The sequence below is a fragment of the Plectropomus leopardus genome, chromosome 3 (genome assembly GCF_008729295.1).
Source record: "Plectropomus leopardus isolate mb chromosome 3, YSFRI_Pleo_2.0, whole genome shotgun sequence".
Lineage (NCBI taxonomy): Eukaryota > Metazoa > Chordata > Actinopteri > Perciformes > Serranidae > Plectropomus > Plectropomus leopardus.
In genome coordinates, this window is record NC_056465.1 from 3,447,625 (window position 1) to 3,461,449 (window position 13,825).

Below are 13,825 nucleotides of genomic sequence, written 5' to 3' on the forward strand. Positions count from 1 at the left end.
TTGACTATTTAGTCAAATTTTGCGACCACAGAGCAGCATTGTGAATTTTAAATATTAATATTATATGAACTGGAGACCTGTTAGTTGTTGTTTTTTTTTGTATAACAGTAATGTATTCAACTTTATCATATACTAGGGATGTAACGGCTACCAGTTATCACGGTAATTGCGGTGAAATTCCCCAACAGTCAGTTATATTCAAATTTAAAAGCAATTCAAAAGCAACAAAGGCACAGATGATGACATTGTCTGGATGCTGGATGGATGAAACCTGCCGCGTCAGTGGGGTACACAGACGGATGGTATCAAGTTGAAATGCTGCCAGTAACAACATAATATAAAGACCATGAAGGAGGGTCAGTGCATGGGTCCGACAAACCCTGGACTTTTACCCAGGAGAGCGGTGAACGCTTCCCTTCTTAGGCCACATTTAGAGGAGAATGGCCCTACAAAAGATGGAAGTCTTTCCTCTGCCTTTTTTAAAAAAAATCTCCTTTGAATGTATTGTAAGAATGGTCCTTGCATACACGGATTTGCAAAAACAACAGAAAACGCTGTTGTATGCATGCAAGGTTAGCAGTTGGCGGTGTGACTGTAATGACACACCGTAGAAGAACACCACGCACATGCGTGAAGTGTGGCTGTGATGTCACTGTTCTTACAGGATTTGCCCGTTGCCAGTTTACACAGCGACAGAAGGGATGCCATTTTCAAAGGATTACACTCTGGCAATAAAACTTTATTGTTTCATGCAAGTACCGTTGCCATGTAAACAGCCCCTTAATGTGATCGGTTTTCTAAATCTTAGCATGTGCCCGTTTTGCCTAAACCTAACCATCAGTGCCTTTGTTGCATGATCCTAAGAATGTGCTGGCATTGGTTGCCATGTGCTTTTGTAGAATAATCCTACCATGTGCTTTTGTTGACATCCTGGCGTCAATAGCGTGATCCTGGAATGTCAACAGCTGATGCAGATGCATAGCTAGGGTAATATGTCGACAGGGATGTCCACTGACAAAGTGGAAACGTGACAATTTGGGGTAAAAATGTCTTGCATATGACCAATATGCCAGTTATTTTGAATGTATGTATGGTTTATTTTTATCTGCACATATTTGTGTGAGTGATTTGTAGAGATACATTCTGAGTGACTAAACAGGTGAGGTGGTAATTGAAAGATACCCTTTTATTCTCTTATCTCCTACACCCAGAAGACTTCATTGCTTACATTATCCTTCTTCTGATTCTAAATTAAACAAAAAATGTATTCATTTTTCATTAACTGAATATAGGCCGAATCACTAGGGTGAGATAACTGTCACCCCAGTAATACTCACATTTGAAATGCCATGGAAGACTTTGTGGTGGTTTGGCATAGATCTTGAGCAACACTGCACCAGAATTGACTCCTGTCAGGGTCCCAGTGTTTGAACTCCCCAATGATGTACCTTCCTATTTCCTCCCTTCTGTTTTGTACTATATAGCTCTGCACAGAGCACTCAGTTATGTGTTGAATCTTCTTTATTGGCAGCCTCCATCATCACTTAGATTCCACCTTAACACCAGCCCTGGCACCTGAGTAAAGATTTCCTATCATGGAGCCCAAGCACAGGCGCCACGCTCTTAAGATGTGACAAATGCAAATGGGACGAGAGAAATCAAATGTGACTAACGTGTATGGAAAGAGAGAAAATCAATTGTCTCCTGAACAAATGGATGAGCTATTAAAATGACTGTGTGCTACAGGAATATATTATCCTCAGCAGCTGCCAGCAGAGGCAACAGCGGCTCATATTCCAAGTTGGCTTGGCCCAAGAATGCACACAGAGCTCCCACTAAGGCAATTATATCCACGCTCTGCATGAGCAGAACATGTGATTTATCTGCCTGCTCTCACTCTAATAGCCCTTACACATTATTATTATAACAAGCATAAAACATGCAATAAAAATGTGGCTACGCAAAGAGAAATAAGTGGATTTTTTAAAGTGGACTTGCAGACCAGAAACACATACTTTGCCAAAGTTAATTTGTCTGTTTGTCTTTCAAAGGCGGTGGTGCCATGATGCTAAAGTATGAGCTTTGAAGCAACATTACCTTCTCCCAACTTTAATAATACAAAAGCTTTTGACTCGCACAGAAATTTCAGCTTGGGAGTTAGGGACCAGACTTTGAACTGTTGTTTCAAATCACGATGAAGAGACATTTCTTTTCCTCGCCCCATTCGTCAGTGATACTAAGTATAAAGAATTTAGCTTAGATGCCAAAGAGACAAGATATGAAACATTTAAAAAAGGGGGCTTTTATGAAACAATTTCAGCTGGCTGAAGTTTGGATAAACAGTTTTTTTATCATTCTCTGTGGGGTAGGGAGAGGATTCAATCCACTCATCAGATAAAGACAATCCCAGGGCTTCAAATGCAGCCTGTTACCACTTCAAAACAATCAGAGCATCTCTGCAGGCATTGGAAAGGTTACACAGCATGGCAATAACACAGATTTCCTCGTTTTTGAAGTCAGTGAACTGCTTTTTAAAATAATTCCCCCAAAATAAGTACAGATGATGTACATGATATCCATGCTCAATACTATTAGCTGCAGGAAAATGTCAAGAGGTAGACTCTTCTGCTCTATAACAGGATCCATCTGCACATGATAAAGATGGGATGGTAACCTTCTGAAATGACAGGTTTAGTGGAGTCTGGAACGTGGATCCATTAAAGTTTTAATAAACTAAATCACAAAATGGCACTGTGGCCCTCTGTGCCGAGTGACCAGTGTCCTTCAGAGGAATCGAGACGTCATACATTCTCCCCGTTTGTCCTGATGAATTCAGGTGTCAGGCTTCGACTCCTATGGGAAATCTTCTCCGCACAAGAATTAATGAAATGACAAACAAGAAGAGAAAGCCAACTATCTCCTAAATGGCACTGACTGGGCTCAAAACAATAGGGTGACACATGCTAAAACTTTGAGGATGTATTTTTTACCTCTGATACCTTCTAAATGGGATTTGATTTATTTGATAAATTGAAATAAAATACACAAATATGCATATTGTACTAAACATCAAGATACTGCAATAAAGTCACGACTGACTTCCATTGGGATTCGGAGGTCTAGGCAAGGAGGCAGGGGGGACAAGTAAATGGCATGTTTATGCTACTGATATCCCATTTATACACTCATAGATGGCCCTTGGTTGATGGAGCTGAGTCCTAAATCTAGAAATGAGTCAACATTTTAGCAAGCCTGGTTCCCTTGTCTTGAAGTCAGTGATTTTTTTTTTTGTGTGTGTTTTTGATTAGGAACCTTAAATAAGGTCTGTGGTTAAAATACTTTGATGATTTGTTCTACAACATTAAATTCCTCAGTAAATACCCCACTCTGAAGCTTTCATGTGTCTTAAAAAAGACATTTGATAATAAGTGGCTAAATGAGAACTTTATCACGCTGAACACGGCTTTACAGCCTTGTTATGGTGTTGACGTTAAGTCATGTGACCATGGTGTAGTTTGTTTATAGCCTAACGTTATGTTTTACCTCTGATGATTGCAAGTAGGCTTCAAAACCCATTACAGCTATGTTCATTTTTGAGCACAGATCATCATAACCCCCTATTGCTGTACAGAGAAACATGCTCTCTCTACTTTACCTTTAGATTGGGTTGCAGTTAGATAATGCTGCCTTCACATGCAATTTTTTAAAATATTGTACTTCCCAGTTGTACAGTCGTAATAACAACATAAATTCAAGTATTCTGGTCAGAAAAAGCAAACCAAAAGCAGGAAGCACAGAGCTCCACATAGAATGTGTCGGGTATGTAGTTAACGTTTTAATTTGTTTATCAGCTTAAAAGCCATTACAATTAGCTAATATTTGCTTATCTAGCTAACTATATGTTCCTGACCCCCCCGTCATCAATGCTGTAATCAATGTTAGCTAGCAAAGTTAACGTTGTAATCAATGTAAGTATACTCACCTGGCATGCTTTTCAGTTAAAAGTTTGCTTGCCTGCTACAGCTAAAAGATGCATACAATAAAATGTGCAACTACTAAAAGTAAATGATAGCTTCTAGAAACAAAATAATCTCTCCTACAGCTTTCCACCTCTCACAGACACACACAAAGCGGGACTTTTGCAGAGCGCCACACCGTGACTACTTAGTCACATTTTGCGATCATGGAGCACTATTGCAGTTTGCAAATACTATTAATAAATGAACTGCTGAGCGGTCAGTTTGTTCCCTGGTGCTACCGTAACAGTCTAACTTAATGAATGATGGTGGCGGTATCGTGAGCAGGTGAGGCGTGTGTTTTTATAGCTGCACAGCTCTGATTGCGACAATTTAGACACATTTTGCGACCATAGAGCAGAAGTGCGATTTGGAAATCTTTGCAGTCTATGAACTTGAGAGCTGTTTGTTTGTTTCCAGCTCATACTGCATAAATCTTCATACCCATGTTACAGTTAAACTCTCTGCTAACATCCCACTGTTGACTGGAAGCTTCAGTCCACAGCAAAAACATCATCACCTCTGGCCTAATAAGAGCCGGGCCCTTCAAAATAAAAACATCATGGGTTCTGCTTTGATTTATGGAATTATAGCAATACTTTGTGTAACTTTACTATAACAGTACTCTATTGAACTTTATACTTTATTCAACATTATAACAGTATTTTATAAAACTTTTTTACAACAGTAGTTTATGTAATTTTATTTTATGACAGCAGCTACTTCATTTTTAATGGTAGTTCAGTCAAAAATTTTGTGTTTTAGTTGTTCACAGTAGTTTAGAAGATATTTCAAAATATAAGATATGCATAGTGTATCATATTATGGCCTAAAAATATTGTGATATTAAATGAAAGTCAAATCGACCAGCCCTACTTTTAAATGGTTTTGATCATTACTTTCTACTTTTTATGTATTTTCCAATATTGTATGGCTTCTTACTAAACTACAAGCCCTCAATACCACCACATTTGCAGAGACAGATACATGCTTTGAGGAAAGGGGAAGAGTGGGGGGGTAGGAAATCTTCAATGTCACTGCATGGCTTTGTGGGTCCAGGTTTGTCAGAAAAGACAAAGAGACATAAAGACATACATAAACACACAGTTGTGTGGATCAACACACGGATGCAAACCGAGACACATCCAAACTCACTTGAGACATGAGGCGTCGTCAGAGTTGGGCATGTCTCCCAAACCAGAGGGAGTCCTTCCAGCAGCTTGGCTTATAGATGAAGGTCTCTGCGAGCACACACATACGAAGATGCACACATTCGCGCACACGCATGAAAATACAGCAGCACACACACCGCCTCCTGCTGCTGCTCCTGGCGAGCTATGAGACGTGGCCTGCTGACTAGAGAATAGCAGAACTGTGTGTTTGGGCCATCTGCTGCTGAGACTGATATAGATGTCTCACACACACACACTCTCACCCTAGACGCATACTACAGGCGTACACGCATTTTATGTGCACACTTGCAGATAGACACGTAAAAAAACATTATGATGATTATTACCACTTTATGCCCCGTTCTATTTATAGCCAGCCCTTTCTCAGTCAGGACAGTTAAAGGAGTAGTCCAAAAATTCAGGAAATATGCTCTTTTACTTTGTTTCTGAGAGTGAGTGTTTAGACTGTAGTTACAAGCAGATGAGTTGGAAAAAGTTGACTCGGTCACCTGAGGCTTAAAAATACAGCTAATGGGGCACCCTGTGGCTCAGTGGATAGAGCAGGCGCACCATATATAAAGGCAACGTCCTTGCCGCAGTGGCTGTGGGTTCAACTCTAGCTCACGGCCCTTTGCTGCATGTGTCCCCTTTCTCTCACCCTTTCATGCTGTCAGTCTGTCCCATCCAATAAAGGCAAAAATGCCAAAAAAAAACACTAATTGACTGCATAGTTGCATATACACTGACATTGGGTGTAATTAAATTGAACAGACTGATTGTTGCAATGAATGACCAGAATAAATGTTGGCATTGTATGTATGTATGTATGTCATGTACGTCACATTTGTATATTATGTAGCAGATATGTTGTAGCTTTATATCTCACACATGCTACACCATTTTCTTTAAGCCAACCAAGAAGCTAACGTCACCCTGATTACCCTGGTCAAAACGCCTCTGGAGTTTTTCCATTGAATTTTGGGTCATTGCAGAAAATAAGATCTGTGGTAAACAGACATTTATGGTACTTGCACGCATTTACATACACATTTGTTCAGCAAGGTAATCTTCACAAATAAGCACCACTTTCAGGATTTTTAAGCATAAATGCAACTGCCAGAAGTAAAATGCTATTGCTAGGCAAACTACGCTGCACCCCCTTAATTACAGCTTAGAGGCTGTTAAAGTGTGTCTGGCATGGTTCAGTATGATGATGTTCTGTAGTCTCATTTAGCCAGTTGTCAGAAATCGTCTTTTTTGAGCGACAGACAAGCTTCAAAGTTAGCAAGTGAAGTATATACTGATGTATTTTATGTCATAGAACAAAATCTTAGTCTCTTAAGCTTGTGTTGACTTTTTTCTGTCTTTAGACCCCTACAAGGTTACGTCATGACTCCATCCAGTCAGTTTACTTACCAAATGGGTTTGGCTGGGGCCTCCTACTTCTCCTCTGTGGTGGCCTAATGTGGCATTCATACTTGTGCTCTCTTTAACTACACGTTGCAGCAAAGCAGACCTCCTGTGTATTTGACCCAGACCTTTGTGTATTTGACCCAGACCTCTGTGTATTTGACCCAGACCTCTGTGTATTTGACCCAGACCTCTGTGTATTTGATACAGACTTCTGTGTTTTTGACCCAGACCTCTGTGTATTTGACGCAGACCTCTGTGTTTTTGACCCAGACCTCCTGTGTATTTGACCCAGACCTTTGTGTATTTGACCCAGACTTCTGTATTTTTGAAAGCTGAGGACCATTTCCATCAGTTGAAAGAGGGGGTAAGACATAATAAATTATGAAGACAATAACGCCCCCAAACAATGCCGTTCTCATTCCAAAGTCTTCAGGCATGGCCACTTTGTCAGTGCTTTTGGCGTAAGATCCCGATGCCCAAAGCCACCTTTCACTTCTGCATGTAAGCATGGCACTGCAATTAAATAAAACAAATCTTATATTTACACAGATACAATTCATCCAACTTATTAAAAAGAGCTCTACAAAATTTGTTTATTCGGTCTAACAAATGGCTTCACAGCTAAATAAAAATAAATAAATAAATATTTACTATATTAATAACATAACAACAAGGTTGGCAGCAGAGTTAAACAACGGCACACACCTGAGTTAATATAACATGATTTTCTGGTGTACATATGAAGTTTTATTTTTTTCACTTTGGACAGGGTAGCTGTTATCTCACTCAAAGCCAAGCCAACCACATCCCGACTCCAGCTCTGTACTAACACACAGACATGAGATTGAGATCAATCTTTTCATCTCACTCTATGAAAGTGTATTTTCAATACTGTCAAACTATTACTATTATTACTACTTGAAAAAATCACAAAAAGGAGTCTAGCCAGAGAGAAAGGATGGGCTGGATAAATGGAACTGGAAAATGAAAAAAGAGAGAAAACAGTAAACACTAAGACCTTTCATGGCCTCAGTTTTCCATAAATGCTTTAAAAATTAACTCACACATTTGAGTCATAAAACACCTACTCTGCTATTTCTTGCTTTTATGGCCCCATTAGTTGGAAATGCTGACATTTTGAAGACTGCAATTGTTTAGCTTTTTTTTTTCTTTTCACAATGAAAATTGCATCATTTTGTGGTTTTGTGTGAACTGCATATTTGAGAACATATATTTTATTGAGATATCTTATCTCAGGCTCAGGTGTTGTTCAGTGCTGGATGGCATGTTTGCTCTTCGCCAAGAGGCTGAAAAACCAGCCTGCCCATGGAAACGTCTTTATTGCTGAACTTTGGAGTCCAGTCCTCTCAGAGTCAGAACAATAAAGAGAGTACACATCAAGCAGCAAACAAACCAGCAGAGGAGGCTTAAATAAGGCCTGGATCAAATTTTATTGACATATCTTTCATGCAATTAGGAAAACGGGATTGACAGAGACAGGCAGCTCCTCTGAGGAGTTGAGTGTGTGTGGTGTTTATGTGAGAAAGAGAGAGAGAAAGGCAAAGAAAAAGAAGTTCATGGTGAACACTCAGCAAGCTCTAGTGAAATTAAAGGAAATAAAAAGAATGCCATTTCATTAAAAGCCTTGATATTTGAATACAGATGTCATGGTTATGAACTTAATCATATCTGTAAAAAGTCAGAGAAAAAAATTAGAATCTTGTGTCCTGTGCTGATGGTTTTACTCAGCTTGTACACACAATGTTCAGATTTTCTCTGCATGTTCTCTTGCAGCAGCCACTTCCTCAGATGATCTGAAAGAGTTTATTAAGTATGTCTTTTATTCATGTCGTCTCCCTTGATTTACAGCTATTGCTTGCCCTATTGTGAGATGGATAACATTTGTATCAGGCTGGCGGGGGGTTGTTGTCTTATTTTGATTGCATCCATTCAGTTGAGTCCTTTCTCAGTTATCAAGCAGTTTGGGGAAACTACACATTGTTGAAAATACAATGTTTCAAAATGATCTTGTAAGACATTTCCTTTTAGATATTTTTTCCAGCAATATTCCTCATTGTATCTAGTCATGAATATGTAATGTTATAGAAAAGGACTTTGAAGCTGGGTTTTCAGGAGCTTTAAATGCTTCACTGTGGATACGTTAAGCAGGCCCGCCATCAGGGTGGGTCAAAGGGTAAAGCCCAGTATACACTTAGCAATGTTGGGCTGTGAAAGAAACATAGAATTATCGTATTTGGTTGTGGCCGAATGTGGGATGACCATCTCACTGTATGACTGCTGTGATGACCTACGTCTACTAACCAACCAATAGAAATGCTGCATGAAATGCAGCACTGATCAGTGTAAACAGTGAATGCTAAATGCTAGTAGATGCTAAAAATTACTTTGAGTTCTTGTTGTAAAATTGGCATGCCAAGTTGGCCTCTTTTTCTCCAGCCACAACAGCATCCACATTCACCTCTTCCCCCTCCTCTGCTGTCTGTTTCGACATGCAAAAATGCCACTATAATGAGGGCTCAATTCATGTTTTTTACATTTTGCTCTTACTACTAGAGTGGCGTAGATCAATGACACACGCTGATTATGTTTTGTTCATGCCTATTGACTAGGGCTGGGGCGACGCGTCGACGTAGTGGATCTAATGGACGTAATGGATTATGTGAATACCTTGATTCACGTAACATTCGTCGACACGTTGCACCATTTCAAACAGCGCACGTAATGAGAGCCTGAGTAGCGCCGGGTGTGTTGTTTTTTTTTTGGCGCTCGTGTATCAAGTTAAAGCGTGCACACTGCTCGCCCGAGCAGCGCTTGTCAGGCGCATCTGAGCTGCATTTCAGCCGCAGCACATCTAGAGAAACGATGGTTTGCCGTTTTTTTTACTCTTGACGCTCGTGTTTGTTGACTCTATACCACTTTATACTGTAGTTTAAAGTCTCTCTCTGTCACAGAGATGAAATGAAATACATGATGAAATACAAAGATGTTTGTTTTACCTCAACTTCCTTGCTTCCCTTTCAAAATGAAAGCCCTCTGACTGTGTCTCTGTGGACAGAATCCCATCAGTTGCTGATACAATGCATTTTATTTTGAAGCATGTACAGGATGGGGTTGTCAGCTGTGCAGGAGCTTGTATAACTTCATAAATGAGTGGAATATGTGCTTATAAATATGAAAATACAGCACTTATATCAGCAGGCAGCGGTATGCCTTAAGGCCCAGTTAAGACTGGACTATTTTGATGCAGAAAGAATGGACTAGTTATAATTATTTCTGTTAGAGAAAAGTTATAGTGTTATTCAAATTGCACTAATTTTCCTGTAAGATGTTTTGTTGGACTGCTATATTTGAGGTTTGTTACTGTAACAAAGAGTAACAGTTTTGTTACTCCTCCTAAAACTGACTTGATTTTTACATTATTTTATTTATTTTGCAGTTGGATTGCTGAATGTAGATTGCACTACATTCCTTTTACTTGAGCGGAACAAGCTCTTGTAGTAATTTCATTTTGGAGAGACTTTATATCAGACTGTAAAACACAGATTACCAGTTAAGACTGGGCTATTTTTTGTTGGGGAATAATGGCCTGCAGTGTATGACAGGTTTTAAAATATTATTTTCAGTAAATTCGTTGTTATATTTATTGAATAAAAAAAAAAGCTAGATCAATTTTAAAAAAATCGATAGATTAATCGATCAATCGGAAAAAATCGATAGATTAATCGATTAATCAAAAAAAATCGATAGATTAATCGATAAAAAAACAATCGTTAGGTGCAGCACTAGTATTGACATCATAGGTTGTAAGATTTAGAAGGAGTTGTCATCTTAGAGTCTACATTGAACTTATAGTCATAAAGTCATACCCAAATGGAGCTGGAGGTGAGGAGTTGGGCAGACTAATGTTGACAAATAAAAGCTGCCGTACCGACGCAGTTTTAAAGCTGTCCAGAAGACACAGATACCATATTAAACTAGATGACCTAAGGCATGCTTTGGTACCAAACATGTCATGTTATCTTGTCAGGAAGGGTGGTTAATAATGCTCCAATGTTACACTAAATTTAAGCAAGGGACAGCGTGGCATTAGGGGCTGTTTGTTGTTTATATGCAGGGAGACGGTGGTGCAAAAGGGGGGAGGGACTTCAGATATTTTCTTAAACACAGGGGATGGAGTTACGTCTTCATGCCTCTGTGCCAGCAACAGCTGTGGCCGCAGGCAGCATGTGTTTGGGTTGTCTGTCAGTCCATTTGTACATTTGCCATGGCATCTGTCTCATGTTTCCGATTGCAATATATGAAGATGGCTTTGAGGGATTTTCCTCAAATTTTGCAAAAACGTCCACTCAAACTCAAGAATGAAGTGATTAGAATCTGGTGGTCAAAGGTCAAGGTCATGGTGAGCTCATACATGTTTTTAGTCACGACTCAAGAACCAAATTATGTTGATTGTATAGATCTTCTTTGTGTGAAATCCATGTTTTCACAGACATGGGTGTGAACTGTGGGTGCAACTTGACTGGTGCATAGAGGCATACATCGGAAAGGCAGTATATCTAGTTTGATTTGGCCGAGGGAAGGGATAGTCAACTTTCAGTGGTTGTATTTTGTATTAAAAACCTACAAGTGGGTTTTTAACGGCATGATTTCTTTAAAGATTCCCAAATCAAACCATTTATCACAGCCTGAAACTATGAAATATGGTTATTGATGGTCAAGGGACGGTCTTGCATTTTCCCCCAGTCACTCAGGGAGGGTCATGAAAAAAAACAACAAAAAAAAAAAACAAGTCTTACCGTAGCCACCCCCCAGCTCTGATAAATACAGGACAGTTCCTTACCATTTTTCAAAACAGTGTATTTAATATTTCTGTGCACTGGGGTCCCTGAACAGTCTTGGACTTGCTTAAAGTGGGTATGACTGGACAACAGAGAGTTGACATCAATACTACATACACTATTTCAGCTCTGCACGCAATTTGACCAGTATTTGATTAATGTAGCCCTCAAGATTGAAGGAATAAACTAAGAATAAATTAATGTGTTCACTCATGATTTCATTGTATAATACTCTCCATTATTTCTTTAGTCAATGTTTGATCTCACTCTTTCTGATCGAGGTTACATTAGCTGCTACTAGCATAACGACCGACTTCCTGACCGAGCTGTTTGCATTTGAATTGCAAATGTGGGTAATCGACTGCATCAATTTTTAACCTTTTTACTTATACACTGGTAATCATTTAATTTTGGGGTAAAATGCTAAATTGGTAGGGTACTGTTTTAAAACATAAATGGTAGTTATTTAAAAAAAAAAATGTTATTTTTCCTTTTAAAATGGATTTTATGATATTCTTTCAGTCCCTTTAAAGGTTCAGTATATAAGAAGTAGAAAAAACCCAGTGTGATCAGTGCTAATGTTCCACTGTTTATATGGGAAAGTATGGCCATCTGTACAGAGCAGACCTGAGGCCAGCTGTGTGGTGGCAGTGAAATACTGTTTTATGGAATATAAAGAGCAGTCCTCTTTGTCTGCTGCTTCCAGGTCTTTCTCCATCCTGTCAGATGACAGCGAGGAAGCCAGATCCCGGTACCTCTACAGGCAGTGGGTGGGACTCGGCTTGACTGATGTCCACCTGTCCAATCATACAGTTCTGCTCAGCCTGCCTGGTTCCACACCCAACACCATCACCGACAGGTCCAGTCACCAGTGTTTCTTGCCAAACGGGACCCCCTGCGACCAGCGTGGATCCAACAACCTGTCCAAGCAGCAGATCTCCTACGCAGCCTACTCTGCTGTCGGCAGTCTGCAGGTACTGTACCATCACCCTGTGTTGACATTTTCTAAAGCAAAGGTTTCTTCACTGTCCTGGCGGCTGAACTCTTCTCATGCTCGTCCTCCCCTTCATCACCTTCGTGTTTTCAGATTGTCTAAGTCTCCGGCCCCCGGCCACTGAGGGGTCATCAATCAGTAAAAAGGTCATAGCCAAAGGTTGTGTCTTTAAATGTTACAGCTCTGCCAACCACAGTTCAGGGTCCAGAGGTGTGTCACTGCTATTATTTTCAACAAGTCAGGCAAGGATAAAGATGTTTCTGTTTGTGTTTCTGGTTGGATGTCAGATTGATTTGTGGCAGAAAGTAGAGTTCTTACAGTCATTTTTTTTTGCAGCTAGTTTATAAAACCGACAATGTGCTTATGTGCTAAAGAGGTGCATGGTTCAAGGTTGCTGTAGTTTATTTTATTTGCAACTTACGGTATTATCGAAGTGCATATGTGAACACATACTGTATGCACATCATGTGTCTTTGCACTCTCACTCCTCAGTGTTTCACCTATTGTTGAAATCATTACTTTAGCATCGTTAAAACTAATGAAATGATTTTTATGGTGTTAAAAGGAATAGTTCACAGGGCACCCAGTAGCTCAGTTGGTGTTATGGATGCACCATGTGTAGAGGCTGTTTCCTCGCCGCAGCAGTCGCGGGTTTGGGTCCAGCTTCGGCCCTTTAATGCGTGTCGACTCCTCTCTCTCCCCCTTTCACACTATGTGTGTCCTGTCTAGTAAAGGCAAAAAAAGCCCCTAATAATATCTTTTTTAAAAAAAGGAGGGGCAGTTCACCCAAAAATGAAAATTCAGTTATTATCTTATCAACTTACACTCATCTCCCAAACAATTGAAGCAGATGGTAAACAGGATTCAAATGTTTGAAAAAATACATAATAAAAACACAAAATGCCTCCATACTTTCCATCAGAAATTATCCAAGTGTACCGAAGCCCCGACGTGTCAAGGTGACACATCACTGGAATGTTTTTAGCCATGTTGGAGCGTGTAACCTGTAGCTCCTAGTGTGGGAGCTGTGATCATGTATTAACACTTGCTCAAGACCGAGAGCTTGTGGTATCTGCACATCAGTGTTACATGCTACCCAGAAGTAGATAATGACTGATTTTTCAGTTTGGGATGAACTATCCCTTTAAATTTGCCATAAAATTAAATTAGCATGCGTTTGAAGGAGTAGAAACACCCAGTCACATTTAGATTGGGATCTGTAGAGCACAAACAAGCACAGACAGCACTGTAGGTGAGGCTGAAGCTCACTGGAAAATCACAAGATGGACATACGTTTTACCAACATTCAACCTAACATTCATCCTGCTCCCACTTTTGTGACTCCAAACCTCTTAGAGGGCATGCCCTTGG

The 13,825-nt window shown here is 39.8% G+C and overlaps 1 protein-coding gene across 1 annotated transcript in view; it reads left to right on the plus strand.

Moving 5' to 3' along the window:
* LOC121962737 (inactive N-acetylated-alpha-linked acidic dipeptidase-like protein 2) overlaps window positions 1–13,825 on the plus strand; it is a 498,032-nt gene that overhangs the window by 125,605 nt on the left and 358,602 nt on the right. The window contains exon 5 of the mRNA XM_042513024.1: window positions 12,167–12,434. Within this exon, the coding sequence (XP_042368958.1) occupies window positions 12,167–12,434 (268 nt within the window). The remainder of the gene's footprint in view (window positions 1–12,166; window positions 12,435–13,825) is intronic.